The sequence below is a fragment of the Grampus griseus genome (assembly GCF_964374135.1).
Source record: "Grampus griseus genome assembly, chromosome: 5".
In the NCBI taxonomy this organism is placed as follows: domain Eukaryota; kingdom Metazoa; phylum Chordata; class Mammalia; order Artiodactyla; family Delphinidae; genus Grampus; species Grampus griseus.
The window spans coordinates 111,619,779-111,638,470 of NC_138998.1; the positions used below are offsets into that span (position 1 = coordinate 111,619,779).

The 18,692-nt window shown below is 34.7% G+C and overlaps 1 protein-coding gene across 1 annotated transcript in view; it reads left to right on the forward strand.

The window, feature by feature from the left end:
• ROBO1 (roundabout guidance receptor 1) overlaps positions 1–18,692 on the forward strand; it is a gene marked incomplete at its 5' end in the record, with an annotated part of 773,404 nt that overhangs the window by 433,980 nt on the left and 320,732 nt on the right. The window contains 2 exon segments of the mRNA XM_082655117.1: positions 18,122–18,160; positions 18,163–18,447. Coding sequence (XP_082511243.1) covers positions 18,122–18,160; positions 18,163–18,447 — 324 coding nt within the window.

The window sequence follows — 18,692 nt, forward strand, 5'->3', positions numbered from 1 at the left end:
TCTTGGACTTCTAGTCTCCAGAACTGTGAGACAAAAAAATTCTGTTGTTCAATCCACCCAGTTTGTGTACTTTGTTATGGCAACCCTAGAAAATGGATACACTCAACTATTTTGTTGTTTATTAAAAAAAATGTTATTTTTGCCTTACTGTCCCTCTTCAAGAATCTGATGGCCTTTTCTGTGTATAGATTGTCTGTCTAGAAAAATGCAAATATGTTTATCAACACAAAACTCCAAATAATTTCAGGGGCAAAGAACCTTTGACCAACCCAAATCATATCCAGCTTTCCATGTCCAACCAAAACCTCGTCTTCTCTGAGAAAGCAGTCTCCCCACTTCACTTTTGGTTCTTATTTCTTCTCTGGCTTTTACTGTATATATTTTGTTTTTGGTGCTTCATCACAAACTTCTTGGATTCTGAACTTCCCAACATATATAAGCCCTCCCCAACTTAAAAACACCAGTCTTTCTCAGTCCTGAAGTCCTCCATTGTAAGATTTTGAAGTATAGGATTAGTTCACCAAGATTACAAGGTAAGTATATATATGATATGGGGAGATCACATGTTCACAATTCCCAATAAATGCTTGGAAGTTACTAATTTACAAAGTGCTCAGTACCTTCATGCCAGCTAGTGTTGTTCCTTTCTTAATATTAATGTCTGCTAAAATACTTCTCCACACAAAATAACTTGAATTTCCTGCTTGGGCAAGGGAATAATAATAACAGGTGTTAACTGCGCTCAGCCTGTGCTGAGTCCAGCAGAAGTTTAAAATGTGAAGGCAGAGAAGCAGTGTTGCATGGCAATGCATTGTAAGGACTGCGGGTCCTGGAGTCCACAGCTTTGAATATGATTCTCAGCTCTCTATGAATTATTTGAGATATTGTGCAAGTTGTTTACTCCTGTGAACTTTTCTTTATTCATCTAAAAAAATAAAGATAATTAACCTTATATTTCTTGTGAAGATTAGAACCTGTCCTAAGACTATGTCGCTTTTTATATCTCTGTGCATGCCCAGAGAAATTTGCCTCCACTCTCAAAAATTCATAGACACTTTGAAGCACATCCTGGATGAGCTAAGAACACCTCTTCTTTAGACTCTTCTACAAAAGATTTTATACTGAACCTCATGTTTAAAAGATTCAGAAGGACCAGGTCTTGGTTCTGGCTACAAGGGATTATTTGTTGTCAGCTTTAATCAAGTATTTTCAATCCGTTGACTCGTCTTCCTTTGTTTGGAAAATGTGAGGATCGACAAATTTATCTGTTCTTATTCCAGCTCTAACATGCTATATTAACCTCATTTTATGGATGAAGAAACTGACCCAGTAACTGAGGATGGAGAGGTAGTCATTTATGAACCTAGGAGAAAAACCCAAGTATTGTGATATGAATTCACTACCTTCCTTCCTCCCAACTACCATGTAGAACCAAAGTATTTTTTCTAGTTTTTCCTACATTAATTTGAGAGTTGAAGAAAAATCTTTGGATTAATGATATTTATTCTTATACAAGATAAATCCTTAAATAATTGGACTGTTTTACAGCATGGATTAGTGGTTAGGTGCCTGAATTCTGGAGCTGACTGCAGGGATGTAAATCTCTGTTCCATCACTTAGTACCTGTGAAATCTTGGACTGGTTACTTATTTTCTGTGCCTCAGTTTGTTTCCTCATCTATGAATTATGAATAATAGTAGTGCCTAACTCAGAACATTTTGAGGATTGTGAGAATTATGAAAATGGAACATAAGTATATTGTAGCTATTGTTCTAACATTACTGACTGACGAGATAATTTTAAAAGTCTTTTTCATGGAAGCAACCTAAGTGTCCATCGACAGATGAATGGATAAAGAAGATGTGGCACATATATACAATGGAATATTACTCAGCTATAAAAAGAAACAAAATTGAGTTATTTGTAGTGAGGTGGATGGACCTAGAGACTGTCATACAGAGTGAAGTAAGGCAGAAAGAGAAAAACAAATACCATATGCTAACACGTATATATGGAATCTTAAAAAAAAAAAAAAAGGGTTCTGAAGAACCCAGGGGCAGGACAGGGATAAAGACACAGACGAAGAGAATGGACTTGAGGATACGGGGAGGCAGAAGGGTAAGCTGGGACGAAGTGAGAGAGTGGCATGGACATATATACACTACCAAATGTAAAATAGATGGCTAGTGGGAAACAGTTGCATAGCACAGGGAGATCAGCTCGGTGCTCTGTGAGCACCTAGAGGGGTGGGATAGGGAGAGTGGGAGGGAGATGCAAGAGAGAGGAGATACGGGTATATATATATATATAGCTGATTCATTTTGTTATATAGCAGAAACTAACACACCATTGTAAAGCAATTATACTCCAATAAAGATGTTAAAGAAAAATAAATGTCTTTTTTATTGAAGTATTACTAATTTACAATGTTGTGTTAGCTTCAAGTGTACAGCAAAGTGACTCAGTTTTATATATATATATATATATATATATATATTTTCTTTTTCAGATTATTTTCCGCAATAGGTTATTAAAAGGTATTGAGTAAAGTTCCCTGTGCTATACAGTAGGTCCTTTTTGTTTGTTTACCTATTTTTTATATAGTAGTGTGTATAAGTTAATCCCAAACTCTTAAGTTCTCTCTCTTCCTCTATCCCCTTTGGTAACCATAAGTTTGTTTTCTATGTCTGTGAGTCTCTCTCTGTTTCATAAATAAGTTCATTTGTATCTTTTTTTTCTTTAGATTCCTCTTATAAGCAATTTATGTTGCTACAAATGCAAGTATTTCATTATTTTCTATGGCTGAGTATTATTCCATTGTCTATATGTACCACATCTTCTTTATCCATTCATCTGTCAATGGACATTTAGGTTGCTTCCATGGTTTGGCTATTGTAAATAGTGCTGCTCTGAATAGTGCTGTAAATAGCGGTGCATGTATCTTTTCAAATTATTTTTCTCTGGCTATATGCCCGGGCGTGGGATTGCAGCATTATGTGGTAACTCTATTTTTAGTTCTTTAAGGACCCTCCATACTGTTCTCTATAGTGACTGCACCAATTTTCATTCCAACAGTGTAGGATGATTCCTTTTTCTCCACACCCTCTCCAGCATTTATTATTTATAGACTTTTTAATGATGGCCATTCTGACTGGTCTGAGGTGATACCTTATGGTAGTTTTGATTTGCATTTCTCTAATAATTAGCAATATTGAGCCTCTTTTCACGTGCCTGTTGGCCATCTGTATGTATTTTTTGGAGGGATGTCTATTTAGGTCTTCTGCCCATTTTTTGATGGGGTTGTTTGCTTTTTGATATTAAGTTGTATGAGCTGTTTTGTATATTTTGGAAATTAATGCCTTCTCAGTAACATCATTTGCAAATATTTTCTCCCAGTGTGTAAGTTTTCTTTTCATTTTGTTTATGTTTTCCTTTGCTGTGCAAAAGCTTTTAAGTTTAATTAGGTCCCATTTGTTTATTTTTGCTTTTATTTCCATTATTCTAGGAGACAGATACAAAAATTATGTTCAAACCATTGAGTTTGTGTGGCTAATGGATGAATAAGAATTAAAACTTGAAGATTTCCTGAGACTAGAATTTAAAGTTGTTTTGAGAATTAATAAATGTTTAAATGTAAATTTAATCCTGTAAATTTAATGTATAATCTGTAATGAAAATAGGGGTTTGAGTAGTCATTAGTATTTTGCAGGAAGGTTCTGAACAGTGTGAACCAAATTGAAGGCACAAATAAGCATATTTTTAAAGTGATGTAACTAGGAATATAGCATTAAAGAAAAATCATATACTTAATAGTATATTCATACTTAATTTTCATTTCCGTATATTAAAGGATTATAGAGAATTTTAAAGTAACATTTTAGAAAGGCAGTATTATAATCAAAGTACCAGACAACTGTAGGTTACAGATAAAAAAGTTGGAATTTAGCATTTTTTAACAAGGTGTTAAGTATTTTTGGAATTATTGAAATTTTTTAAAAAATACCTTTAAAAATGTATTTTTGAAGATATGCATCAACACTTAAACTTTTAAAAACGCATTGGTCCCCAAATTCCATAACTAAGATGGTATATTAAGGAAATAATTTAATACATGAATGAAGGTGTATACACAATTATGTTAAACTTTAGATTTTGATAATCCTAAAAATTTGGTAATAAACTTCCTATAAGGAAGTTCAGTTAATTGTAGCACATCAATGAGATATATTATTTATACATTTAAAGTTTTATGGTTTTTATACATAAAAAAACATAAAAATATGTTTTTCATGAGTTCCTAGTGAAAGGGCAAAATGTTTACTGTAAGAAAAAATTGATTTTAGGATATATCATGTAAAAATGAATAGAATAATATTGGAAGGAAGGGTATTAAAATAATAGCCTTGTTTTTTTCTGTAGGTGTATGGAATTATAAATAAGTATTTTATTATTTACTTTACTCCATACTTTCTACATTTTCTGCAATGCATTTTTTATTATTTATTTTAATTTGTATCAGTTTTTGTATATTTTTTATTTATAAAAGTAATATATAAAAGGAAGCATAACTTTTTGGCTGTCGGTTTTGAGAGGCTTGTTTATACTATAGGTTAATTTTTAACTTGAGTAAAGTTGAGACAACAGCTCAAGTTATGTTGTTATACTTCCTACCCCTGGAACAATATTTGCCATTTTCTTTCCATTTCTTGACTCAGTGATTTCGTAATGCACAAGTATATGAGTAAAATATTCTCTTTGAAGAGCGTATTCTTGCAAGTATACATTAGTCATATATATTTTAGATTTTTTAATACATGATTACACTAAATGTTGTATTAAGGTTCTGCTAATAGTTAAGTGGAGAATAGCTATTATAAATGTAAACTCTGGAGCCAAATTACCTGAGACCATGACTCAGATCTCTCATATATTAGCAGTGTGACCTCAGGTGAATTACTTAACATTGTTATGCTTCAATTTCTCATCTATAAAATGGGATTAATAATAACATTGCAGTTTTTGTGTGTCTGTGTGATAATTAAATGAGTTAATGTATTTGAAACACTTAGAAAAGTGTGGAATTCATAGTAAGCACTGTATAACTATTTGCTAGTATTAACATTAATAGTCATTGAAATATTGTAAAAATGGTATAATTTCAGAACACTCAATAATATGAGAAATATATATCATCATAGGCTCAGCTTCTAGTTCAGTGGTTCTCAAACTTTAGATTTCATTAAAATCACATTGTGTAAAGTACCACTTAGAAGTCGTCACACCCAAAAGGCATGACTGAATAGGTCAGGAACCACTTATCTACACTTTTAACCTCATCCCAAGTTTTTCTAAAGCAGAAAAATAAAATAAAGAATACTTAGAAATTAGAGAAACCTCTAAAACAAATAAAGATGGATCACATATTGAGGCTTATTGCTTTCATTTAATGTTTCATATTAAAAAAATTTTTTTTAAAGGTTACCTACTGAGTGGGTCATTACTACTCCAGTTTGGAATGCCTGTACCTGATATTTTGGAAGGCTTTATTTTGATGCGCCTATATTTGTCTCTGAAAACATTAGATGCAATTTTATACATACTTGTAGTAAACAAAATACTTATTTCAAAAGAAAAGTACCCTTACTTTTTCAAAAGACCATATTCTATAAATAAATAATATATAATATAATACATTATATAAATATAGTTACAAATAAATACAGTTCTAAAATGAATAAAACAAAAAATCAGCCAAGTAAACAAACAAAAACAACTTTCATCCCTCTCCATCTCAGTTCTTGTTTCAGTGCTAGCAGAAAGCTAGAGAAATACCTATTATATTGAAATATTTTACTAGTTATTAACAGGTTGAGTAGGAAAAATGTAAATATATTTTGATAATGTAATTGGGTCTTAATTTATTATTAATAGAAGGTCTCAGAATTGCTCAAAAATAGTCAAACGTGAAGAGAAAATTTATTTAAGATAAAAAAAAAAAAGACTTTCCCTGAGTGACAGACTAGGAATTACCTTGTAATGTATCGAAGATAAGTAAAATAATTAGGTCTATTTGTTTCCTAAAGAGAAGAGGCGATTGATACCTGTTAATAGGTTTAAATCCATATCCAGTCTTTGAACTCCTAGTGATGACACAGGGCAGGACCAAGCAGCTCTGCGCCTCAGGGTTTGTGGCCTCTTTTCATTTAAATCTCATACAGACTTTCAACCTTTCCAGGAAGGTTTATTTTTGGTTGAAGACATTTGCTTCTGCTCATTCTATCTTGCATGGAGTACATTTGCTTCCACTAATTCTAACTATGTTGCACACAGCTTTGCATATACAACTCTTTCATTTGTTCAGTGATTGCTTTTGTGTATTCACAAAAAAGTGTAATGTTGGCTAAAAGGTATATAAGTGCATATGCATTGTTTAACTGCACACAGTGTTAGCTGTGTGTCGTTCACATTAACTTTGCATTTTTAGTAACAGAGAGAGAGAGAGAGAGAAAGACAGGTACTACTGTTTTTGTTTGTTTCTTTGTTTGCACTCTTGTATTACCTGCATCTAGCAAAGACCTGGTGTAGTGTGAGTACTTAGTACATATTTGTTGAGTGAATAAATGAATGCTAAAGAGTTAGCAAAAGTTGAATTTTATTTTCTCCATATTTTCCAAAACATTTTGTTGGCTTCCACACTTCTAAAATAAAATATTTTATTATGAAAATAATACCAGAACATCATGGAATACTTAAAAACTAGAGAAAATTAGAGAGAATTTTCAACAATGCCTAAGAAATTGACATTAATATTCCTTTTACATCTTTTTTCTTGGTCTCTTTCTCCTTCTGTCTCTCTTTCTCTCAGTCTATCTCTTGTGCTAGAATTGTGCAACTTACACTTGTGTTAATCTTTGTATTTGTGCTGCACATGATACTGTGTACAGGTTCCAAAGGTCTTAGAATTAATTTTAAAGAAAGCTCCCTACTTCAAATGGACCAGTGTATCTCCAAATCCTTTCAGGGAGGCCATTGCTTCAGGGCTCCTTTCCTGTGGATGTTTGCTTCCCAGAAGCAGAAGTAAAGATTTCCATTACTTTCTCTTGAACCCAGGGGTGGGGGTTGGGGGGTGGGAGGGGGTGGGAGGGGGTGGGAGGGTGGGCACTGACAGCCTTCAAGCATTGATGTGTGTCTATACCATGTTCTAAACTATTTATAAATACGTGTGAGGGCACCCATCATTTTTTTCCCATTATCTGATTATTCATTCAACAAATTCTGTTGAACACCTGCTGAGTGCTAGATGCTATTGTAGGCACTGGAGATGTAGAAGTATTTCAGTTATTTTTTATTTAGTAACTAAGCAGAAGTATTTCAATATTATAAATGCTTTCTAATCAAAACTGATTTTATGGCGCTTTCCCCTCAAAATTAAACCACCATCAAAATAATGATTAAAAGTATTATATTTCCTTTTTAAAGTTACATTAACATACAAAATGATAAATTCATATGGACATATTATTGCAATTACAAAATAAAAAGCCCTCAGGAAAAAGTGACAACAGACCTCCATTCCACAAGAAAAAAAAATTCCAAACGTACCTGCAAAAGAAGGAGAGAGAGAGAGAGAGAGAGAGAGAGGGAGAGAGAGAGAGAGTTACAAATCTCAAGTCAGAGTGCAAAAAAGAAAAAAATCCTCAGAAGAATTTTTTGGAATTTTATCATTTTGCATCAAAATTTACATATGGTAATAATTTATGTACATGGATTTTTCTCTGTTAGATCAACTACACAGAACTTTGTTGTGGATTGATGAAGTATTTACTTATCTCTTTAGAAAATAAAGATTACAGAGTCGATTTTAAGTTAACATATAGGATAGCTTTTAAATCCCCATATCTCATATGTCAAAGGATTAGAATCTGCCTCTCAGCATTTTTTTATTAGGGTGCCTTTTAGAATCTGTAAGAACTAAATTTGAGATATAATGAGAGAGAAATGGGGAAGTTATGGAGAGGTAAAGATGAAAGTTTGCTAATTGTAAAAGAGTTTGTTTAGAAATTCTTGTTCATGTCAGAAGTATTGACTGTGTTTTAAAATGAGTGAAGTTGACTGCATTCCTATAGAGATTTCTCAGTAATCTTTTAAAAGTTGTTTTAAGTGTTTTGTTTTCCAAAAGAGTAATTGTCTTTAGACTCTTTAGACCATTAATTTTAGAATTGCAATTCCATACTCTATCTTGCAGACATTAATAACTTAACCTAGATTCAGGAGTTCTCTAAATATGGCTCAAGCATGACTAATTCAAGAAATAAAGTTGAAAGTTTTATTTTAATACTTTAATTGATTAAAGGTTATTGACTAAGTAAATTATATCTATACAGATTCTATGAAAATCTAATGTAACTCTTTAGGGAAAGAATTGATAAATATTACTTTACATAATCATTTTTTAAAAACTTCTGTACAGTTAAGGAATTGTATTTTATCCATATTTGTTTTTATGTACTTTTAATTTATGATTTAAAAACATATTTTTAAGCACAAAAATAAGATTATTTTCAGAATAAAGGTTTTCCCCTAGAAATTTGAATTCAGGACAGAGGAAGATTAGTAAGCCAGGTTTATTTTATACAGTTTTAAGAGTGTTTTTGTGTTGCTATTTCAATAAGGAAAGTCTTCTCATGTTCTGTGTACTGAAGTAGTTAGCTAAAATTTATAACCATTTGCTGTTTCTGTATTATATCCAAAGAAATGAAGTATAAATTAACATTGATTGGAATGCCACATAATTTGTTCCAATATGTTGAAAATCCAATATTAGGATGAACTATATTTCTATAGCAATAAAAAATATTCACAGGACGACCCATATACTGTTTTCACAGTTCAAAATATTGTCCAAAACGCTTTGCCTATAAAAAACAGTCCTAAAAGCTGAAATAAGCGATTCTATGTTCAGACCTAAATATCTTGGTTCGTCAGTATGAGCATTAATAAATAAAGAATTATTTGTGAATTTTGATAGTCTTAGTATATCTATAGAGAGTTGACTTGAAATGTTATGCTACACAATTACCAACTGTATCTGTATTCTCGCTACCCATAGGATTTTTTATATTTGTAATGAAAAGGAAAAGAACAATATGACTATTCACTCAGTTTATTGAACATCTTTATGATCATTACCTTGAACTCTTTATTGGGTAGATTGGTTATCTCCACTTTCCTTAGGTCTTCTGGGATTCTGTCTTGTTCCTTCATTTGGCACATATTCCTCTGCCTCCTTATTTTGCCTAATTCTCTGTGTTTATATTTATGTAGTTAGGTAGGTTGGTTACGTTTCCCAGTCTCGGAGAAGTGTCCTTACATAGGAGACATCCTATGGGGCCCAGCAGCATGCTCCCCTCTTTTCACCAGAGCTGTATGCTCCTGGGGTGTCCCCTGTGTGGGCTACCTGGGCCCCTCTGTTGTGGCAGGGCTAACTGCTGTGGGTGCGCTGGTAGGCGGGGTGGGCTTGTGGTCTGGTTGACTGCCAAGCCCTGCTTTGTGTGGTGACTGGTGCTGGGCCGCCCCCCCTGGTGGCCAGGTAAGCCTTTAGTGCTAATAGGCCAGAGGGAGGACTCCAAAATGGTGCTTGCCTACACCAGTGTCTTCATGGTATAACGAGCTCCCCAAGATGGCTACTGCCAGCATTTATGTCCTCAGGGGAGTCCCAGTTGCCTCCTGCCTCTCTGGGAGGTTTTTCTAAGATCAGCAAGTGGATCTGACCCAGGTTCCTTTCAGATTATTGCCTCTGGGCTGGGACTCAGAGGGTGTGAATTTTTTGCATGCCCTTTCACAGAGGAGTCTGTTTTCTGTAGCCCTCTGACTCTCCCGTATCTAAACCCCTTTGGCCTTCAAAACCAAGTGTTCTGCGAGCTCTTCTTCCAGGCAGGGCCCCTGGGTTAGAGAGCCCAATGGGGGCCTAAACGTCTCGCTTTTTGGAGAAAACCTCAGCAGTTGTGATTCTCCTCCTGTTTGTGGGTCACCTCCCTGGGGGTGTGGGTCTTGACTGTACTATGTCTCTGTGTGTCTTATCTGTCTCATTTTGGTTCCTTCTTTATATCTTTAGTTATAGAAGATCTTTTCTGCTAGTTTTCAGGTCACTCTCATAGATAGTTGCCCTGTAAAGGGTTGCAATTTTGGTGTGTTCTTGGAAGGAGATGATCTCAGGGTCTTTCTACTTCACCATCTTGGCCCTTTCAACCATAATCTGTATTATTTTAAAAGCATTACTGTGTCTTTTAAAGTTTTGAAAGTAATATATTTAATCAATATATCTATATGGAATATTTTTCACACGGAACAGAGATGCTTCATTATAGATGACCTTAGCGTCAACATCTGATAATTCTTAGTAAAACAATCAGTTGGCTGTGCTAAGTGCTCTAGTTTTGTTTTATTTTTTTATCCTCTTTTGAAAACTGTTTTGCTGGAATTGTGCCAGATCTTGCCAAGAACTGTGTAAATGAGAAATTATTTTGGTTTGACTTCTCAACTAAAACTAGAGACTGGCTTAGTCTGCAACTGTTCTTACAGATTTAGGAAAAAATGTAATTGATTTCTTTATAAATTAACAAGAGTCCTAATGTAATCCCAGAAGAAGAGAATCATAAAATTAAACAATGGTCTTTATTCCAATTTCCAAAATACTACTTAATGGTTCTAACCCATGAGTTAATGCAATATTATTTTGTGCTTCAGGGATTATGCTAGCCTCTAAAGTATAGGTATTATTTTTATATTCATTTACAGAGGAAGAAACTTTCAGAGAGGTGAAGCAATTTATCCAAGTTCACACAGCTAACAAGTAGCAGAGCCTAGATTTAAACCCATTCAAACTGAATCCATTCTCTAGATTTAATAAAATTTCCCCACAAATAATGCTTTCTTGCCAATGCAGTTCCTTCTTCTGGAATCTAGTTTCTCCTCCTCCTACCTCCCCTTGTATGGCTCTTATTTTTCAGTATTATCCTTATTAATATTTCTGTCTCTTTTGTTGAACTTCTGGCTGTTAAGGTTAGGAATTTTATTTCATTTTTCTTTGCGTTGCCAATGCTTAGCACAAGTCTTAATGCAATGTAGGCATGATATATAGGTAAACTAATGGGTAAGAGAGTGAGAGAATTTGGACTTTAAGATATGCAAATATTTTGTTTGGCATTTTATTGAAAATAAAATTCTCTTATTTGCATGTTAATTGGAAATTTTACTAAAGGGCAGATAGGAAGCATGAACTCAACTGAACAACTCAACCCTCCAGTCCCTTTAGTTATAGCTTATAGTGAAATCCTGGCTGATTTGAGTCAGCTGAGGCAGTTCTTGCAGTTAATGCCATAGTAGCTTCTGCAATATTTGTATTCCATGATCATATTATTAAAAATAGGGGGAAGGGCAAGCAATATTGTTTCAAAAATTTAACTTATGCGACTGTCAGTCTTTCTCACATCTCTGGGGACACCACCATATGATATTAGATTCTGTAGAAATATTACAAAAATACCAGGGATTCATTCCTAGAATTTCATTTTGGTCTATTTTAGTAATCATTGAAGATCATAACAGACAGTACCAGTGGCACTCAGTTAATTATTGGGATTATTCTAAATTTTGACTAGAAAATAATCCCTCTCCCCAATTTGTTAGGTGGGATTATAATCAAGGGGAATTAGGAAGGAACAAAGTACCTAAGGAAAATGGCATGATCCATTAATCATATAATTATTTTAATGCATCTTGTATTCCTTTACTCTATATAAATTTCAGGTGAAATTACCGAGTTTTTCTGTAGAGTGTGCTCTGTTTTTATAGTTACAGTAAGCATGAGTATTTGGGAAATGTGTATAACTCAGAGAGGATATTTAAGTCTACTCTCTGCACAGTGAGTAATTAATGGGTGCTGTCTTCTTATTTTTAACAAATATCTCCTTGTAGGATGAAATTCTGACAGGAAAATTACAGGATTGGAGCCCATGATAGGATTTATGTTAATAATTGGAGGCCTTTTGCTCCTTAAGATGTAAATGGAGCTTAAATAAAAAAGGTTAAGAGGCAAGGCTCTTTTAAGAATGTAAGTATTCTTTTACAAATATAGGTGTGCTGTCAAGGCAAATGTATATTCTCCACACCCCCCTTTGGGCAAATGTCACCAAATTGTCTATTAATATTCATTGTGCATATGTCAACTACTCACTGAACTTGTTTCTCTTGTGCTTTTAGCAATGTTACAGGCATTCTTGTGCTGCAGATGTTTTAATATGATACATGATACGAATGGATATTTTAATCATTTAGGTTTTCCATTTTACCTACCACGGGATAGGAAAAAGAAATTTGGATCAAAACAAAACTTTGTTAATAAAATAAATACTGCTTTGCTCAATCCGCTAAGAAGAAACAGACTTGAAAACCTAAACAAACAAAACCCTGAGACACGTATTACTGCTATACTAGAAAAGAAGAATATAATCATACATTTGAAAAAAGAATAAAATTATATATTTGTATGTTTGCATACCTCAGCAAAATATTAACAAATCAGTCTCTTAAACGGTTACTTGCTTATGTTTCTGTAAATGCAATGTCTTAAAGGGGGGAACAGTTTACATCCAACTAGGAGTTTGGTTTCCTCATAATAAATCTCATGTGACTTTGATATATTTCCTTGAAATACTTAGCACTTACGTGTGTATCTTTTTCCAGCTGTGGTTGTGTAAATATTTAGATATTTCAGTCACTCATGTTTATATTTTATCTTCCAACCGGGCAGTTGTTGAAGGAATCCTGCCCTGCCCTTTTCCCTGATGCTGGCCTTTCCCGAAGTCAATTGCGTTATATTCCCAAGGTCCTACCAGGATTCTTGCCTTGCCTTGTCAGGATTCAGCTGACGTTATCATCCTAGTTCCTTGTTAAAGCCTCACTCCATCAGCCCCTTTCCTTTTACCCTCTCTTCTTTGTAACTTTTTAGTTTCTTATGCAGAATATAGTTGAAACCTTGAATTTGGTTTTGCCAAGTGTAATATAAACCTTTTATCTTATTATATAAAAAATACCCAAATTAGCATAACTATAATGGTGGTTATTGGGTGATTTATAGGACTCAGAATTTATGATTGAAGAAAGAAGGCATTTTATGAATAGCGAGTCAAGAATATTATATAAAGAGAGGTGTTGTGACAGAGTGGAGATGGACACAACCTCTAAGATTTATATAGTATGTTCTTCCCTAATTATTCTTGGTGTAACTCCCTCAAGGTCCTCCTTTGAGAAAGTGAATCACAGTTATTGATAGAAGTTGGGTGACGTTTTTCCCTCAAAGCATGCTGGTGGAAAAAAAAATGGGGATCAGTGATATTTAATTTTAATTATGCAAACTGTGTAGAAACTGAGGTTCTCAAATATTAAAACCTGATAAAATAGGAGAGCTACTCAGAAATGCAAGCTCATATTTAGATAAGCTCACAAGGAATGCTTTATGTTCTCATTCGTTCATCATGAAAGTCTTTACTGAGTTAACTGACTATGAAACCATATGATTTACAGTTAGATATTCTCTGATTGCATGGGAAAAGAACATTAGATGTTATCAGGTTTGACTGCTTCTTACTGTTTTCATTATCTACATTTTAAATAAAAGTAATCAAAATTAACAACTTCCAGTGTTGGAAACAAGAATGGATTTTAACTAATTAATCCTAGCAATATTTATGGAATAGTGGGAAATAGCAAGGATTTTGAATTTGACTAGGGTTGGATCCCAGCACTGCCACCTTCCAGCCAAGCACCAGTGCTTAGTTCCCCCATATGGGTACCAGATAACAACACCCACCTCATGAAGATGCTGTTGTGACAAAGGAGATGGTGGATAATTAATATTTGTTTTCTTTTCCATTCCTTTTCTTCCTGTTTAGACATGATAATAAAGAATAATTTATTATAGTTTTTAATAGAGATGATGAGTGCAATTTATAATTGTTATTATTGAGGTTAACTGATGACTTGTGATAAATATCACTCGGGAATTGGAAAGTTCCTTTCTTGAAGGTTGTACGTTATGAGAAATGTGGCATTTCTATGTTTTTTGTTGTGATTTCCAAAAGTTTTGGCTCTACAGCCAAGTAACTCTTTTTTTTTTTTTTTTGCTAACCCGGTTCATTCTCTTCAGATTATTATATGCTAACAGAGTGTATTTTCTTTTGAAGTGTGTTCCTCAGAAGCAAAGTTCAGTGGTATGTCCCATAAAAAGAAAAATATAGAGTTCAGTGGCCAAATAATTTTAAGAAATTGCTGCATATTATACTTTTCTTCTAGAGCACATAATGTACATTAGCAAGATTAAAAGACCCTGAGAACCCAGATCTTTTTTTGAGTAAACAATCTGAGAAAAGAATATTTTACAGAGCATTTTGAAAATTTAGCCTTTAATAGAATAGAGAGCATTTTTATTGCTGAAAGTCTTTTACTGAATGCTGCTGTACAAACATCATGGTGAAAACTTGGACCTGAGCTCTCCACTCCCAAAAGTCATATTGGCTGTGGTCCAGCTATACGTGGCTGTAGGTTAGGGATGGAGAGAGTCTTGAGCTCCACTGCACTTTCGTGGAGCCTGGGTGATCTCCAGGTTCTTTAATTGGCCGTTACTTCCTCTATACACGCTCCCTAGGCAGTTTTATTCTTTCCCAGTGTTTCAGTCTCCAACTTGATTTTCATATATGGATCCAACTGAGATTTTTTTCCTGAGGTCAAACTTGGATATTTAATAGGCAACTTGTCGTCCTTATTTGGATATTCTGGAAGTATCCCAAACTCTCCACATCTCATGCTGAATAAATCATCTCTGTCCTTCTTCCTCTCACCACATCCCACTCTTTTATTCTTGACCTTCATTGGGACTGCCCTTCACCCATTGCTCAGATCAGAAACTCAGAAACTCTCTATCCTCTGCTTCTCTTCCATCTTGTGCATTTTTCATTTCCACCTTCTCCCACATTGCCAGTGAGTAGGTCCTGTTGTAATACTGTAACTAAATATCTCTAGATTCTTCCTTTTATCTTCCTGTCTGTCTGTCAAGATCCAAGTTCAAGCTTTCAGAATTTATTGTTTAAAGAGTGTAAAAATGTCCTAACTAATCCCTTCCTAGCTTAGCTGCTGCAGTCTAGTTTCATACCATCAAGAGTGAGCTCTTGGGCTTCCCTGGTGGCGCAGTGGTTGAGAGTCCGCCTGCCGATGCAGGGGACACGGGTTCGTGCCCCGGTCCGGGAAGATCCCACATGCCGCGGAGCGGCTGGGCCCGTGAGCCATGGCCCCTGAGCCTGCGCGTCCGGAGCCTGCACATCCGGAGCCTGTGCTCCGCAACGGGAGAGGCCACAACAGTGAGAGGCCCACATACCGCAAAAAAAAAAAACAAAAAACCAAACAAACAAACAAAAAAAAGAGTGAGCTCTTTAAAACCAAACTTAAGCATGCAGTCCCTTGCTTAAAATATTTGAATGTTCTTGTTGCCTTCATTTAGGTTCCAGAACTTTGGCTTGATGTACAAAGCCCACCTGACACCTGCCTTATACTGAGGCTGTACTAACCTACCTACAGGTCGCACAGTGTACCACATGCTTTTGTAGCTGTGCCTCTGAGTGAAATCCTTTCCTTTCTTTTCTTCCTGACTCATTTTTCAAGACCTACCTCAAGTTTCATGTGTCAGTATGCCTTTCTTGTGCAGTGTTAAGTGCCCACTCTTTGTATTCTTATAGCAACCTGTACATCCCCGTTTCCTATCTGAAATAGACTTACAGAATATAAATAAAATTGGCTTAAATTAAATATATATTACCTCAGCAGTTGATCTTCATTAGCATCCATCTTTCATAATTACAGCCAAAATAAGGGCCAGTAATATATTACAATGCTTTATTTTCTGAACTATACAGCACTTGTGGTTGAGTAATCTTAAATTCAATTTAAATTTCATTTGCCTTCAGTATAGCCTTTGCTAAAGACCACGAGTTTCCAAGTAATTTTTTCCCCATGTAGCTGGCTTAGTTCCTCCTCTTTTAGAGCCTGGTTTCATTTAACGGACTTATAGTATGCTGTATACCGTGCACTGAACTAAAGCTATTTCTCAATATTTCAGATTATAAAACTATTACTCAATATTTCAGATTATAATTTTTTTGCTTCATGGTAGACATAAGCAAATAATAGATCTTTTAGTTTCATCATTCATTAAGAAATAGTAACTGCAGCAGTTACAAATTAGAGATGTAAATAAACCCCATGCAGAGCTTACAGTCTAGTAAAGGTTAAACAGTACGCCTATATGGTTACAATTTAAAAATAAAATCTTTTAAAGTCTCTTTGTACAGTGCATGATTATTAAGCTTCAGATCATTCCACTCAAATAGGGTTTTGCTGTTAGCACTTTGTTTATTTTTTTATTTACTCAACACTAATTTGTTGAGTATCTGTAGTGTGTTCAGCACTCTGCCAGGGATAAGGGAAGCAACCATGAGCAAAATCAGACCCACAGATCTTACAGAGTGATGGGAAAGACAGACAGTGTTCAAAGCATCAAACAAATAAATTTAAAATATAATTCTGATTATTTTACCATAGGTAGTTTCATACCCTTGCTAAAAAGAAGCATTTAAGTTTTGTGGTAAAGATCAGGGAAGGTCGAGATTTGAAAGAAGAATGGGTATAAACCAGGGTAAGATCCTTTTGATCCCAGACGCTGTGGCAGGCATAGGCCTGTGGTAGGAAGAAGCTTAATATATTTGTGGAACTAACAGAAGACTGGGGTGAAGAAAGCAGAGAAAGGAGTGGAACAGGAAGCATCCTGAGATCTAGATAGGGGAATGAACACACTGTCTCTTGTAAGTTTTGTTAAAGATTTTAAGAGCGATGAGTTTACTTTAAGAGCCACTGAAGTAGGGGAGGACCCAGATTGTATTTGTATTTCAGAGCCATTATTTGGCTGCATTGAAGTGAAGCTATTTAATTGCTTTCCTAAATCCTGGTGGGAATCTATAGTACTTTGATCTGGGATGGTAGCTGGCTGTAGAGAGTGAGATGAGTAGATTGATTTAAGAAACTTGGGGGAGGGTTAGAGGACAGAAAGAGGGGTGTCAAGCAAGACTGGTTTCTACTTTTCATTGTTTATTGAGATCGGAACACTGGATGAGAACAAGGTTTAAGGTTTGGTTGTTGAAGTTGAGAAATCGCTAAGATTTTTACATATGAAATCTATCCATGGCAACAGTAAGGTAGGAAACTTGATCCCTCTTTTAGAGATTATAATCTCATTGAAAAAAATAAGGTACAGACAGAAAATATTTAAATGACACATACACTCAGGCCTTCACTTATTAAGTAATATATAAGGTCGAGAATGTAGGCTCTCACCTAGTATCCTTTTTCATTGAATGTTATATTTAATTATTTAAACTCCATTATTTAACATTTCATCTTTGAAGTCTACTAAAATAGTAACAGAATTATTGGAGACAAATGAACTTAATTTATTAATAAAAACTCTGGGAAAGTAAATATATATATATATATACACACACACACATATATACACATATATATTTATTATTTAGAAAAATATAAAGAACAGTTCCATCATATATATTTTTAACATAAATGTTTATTATTATATAGCATATGTTTTGCTAGTGTTGATTGATGTTTCATTAAAAATGAGATTCCAGGAAGCCATGCCATTATTTGTAATAGTCGACAATTCTCTAACACATTCCTCTGCAAAAACAGGCACGTACATGGTACAAACAGACAGGGTAATGGGTTCTGAAAGGATTTGTGGACAAGGGATTTGGAGAGCAGACAGGATTTGTACAAAGTTTTAGCAAGAGCACTTTCTAAGTGGTGGGTCAAAAGGATTCAGGAATTAGAAGGTATAGTCAAGGTGGACACCAGAAGGATTAGTTAGTAAGGAGGTGAGGAAGAGTAGGTCATTATTATGCAGTGTTTAGATAGTAGTGCTAACGCCTATGCTTTTGAAATAAGACTTTTAATTGTTTTCAAGTGATGAAATGAAGATATTTTGTCAATTCTTATGCAGGCTCCCGTCTTCGTCAGGAAGATTTTCCACCTCGCATTGTTGACACCCTTCTGACCTAATTGTCTCAAAAGGAGAACCTGCAACTTTGAACTGCAAAGCTGAAGGCCGCCCCACACCCACCATTGAATGGTACAAAGGTGGGGAGAGAGTGGAGACAGACAAAGATGACCCTCGCTCACACCGAATGTTGCTGCCAAGTGGATCTTTATTTTTCTTACGTATAGTGCATGGACGAAAAAGTAGGCCTGATGAAGGGGTCTATGTCTGTGTAGCAAGGAATTACCTCGGAGAGGCTGTGAGTCACAATGCATCGCTGGAGGTAGCCAGTAAGTAAAATGGGCTTTCTGTGTTTGGAGAGATGGCCACATGGGATCATTTCACTTGATCACAGTAATAAAAGTTTAAACCTGTATCACAGGCTTTACCTGAGGAAAATCTCTAGATTTGTATATGAATATCATCTACTATTTGTTTGAATTTTCTATATTTCTCATCTTAGCTGGTTATTCAAGCTAAATTGGGATTTACGCATAGTTGTTGAACTGTTTTACTTTTTAAAAAAATTTTTTTA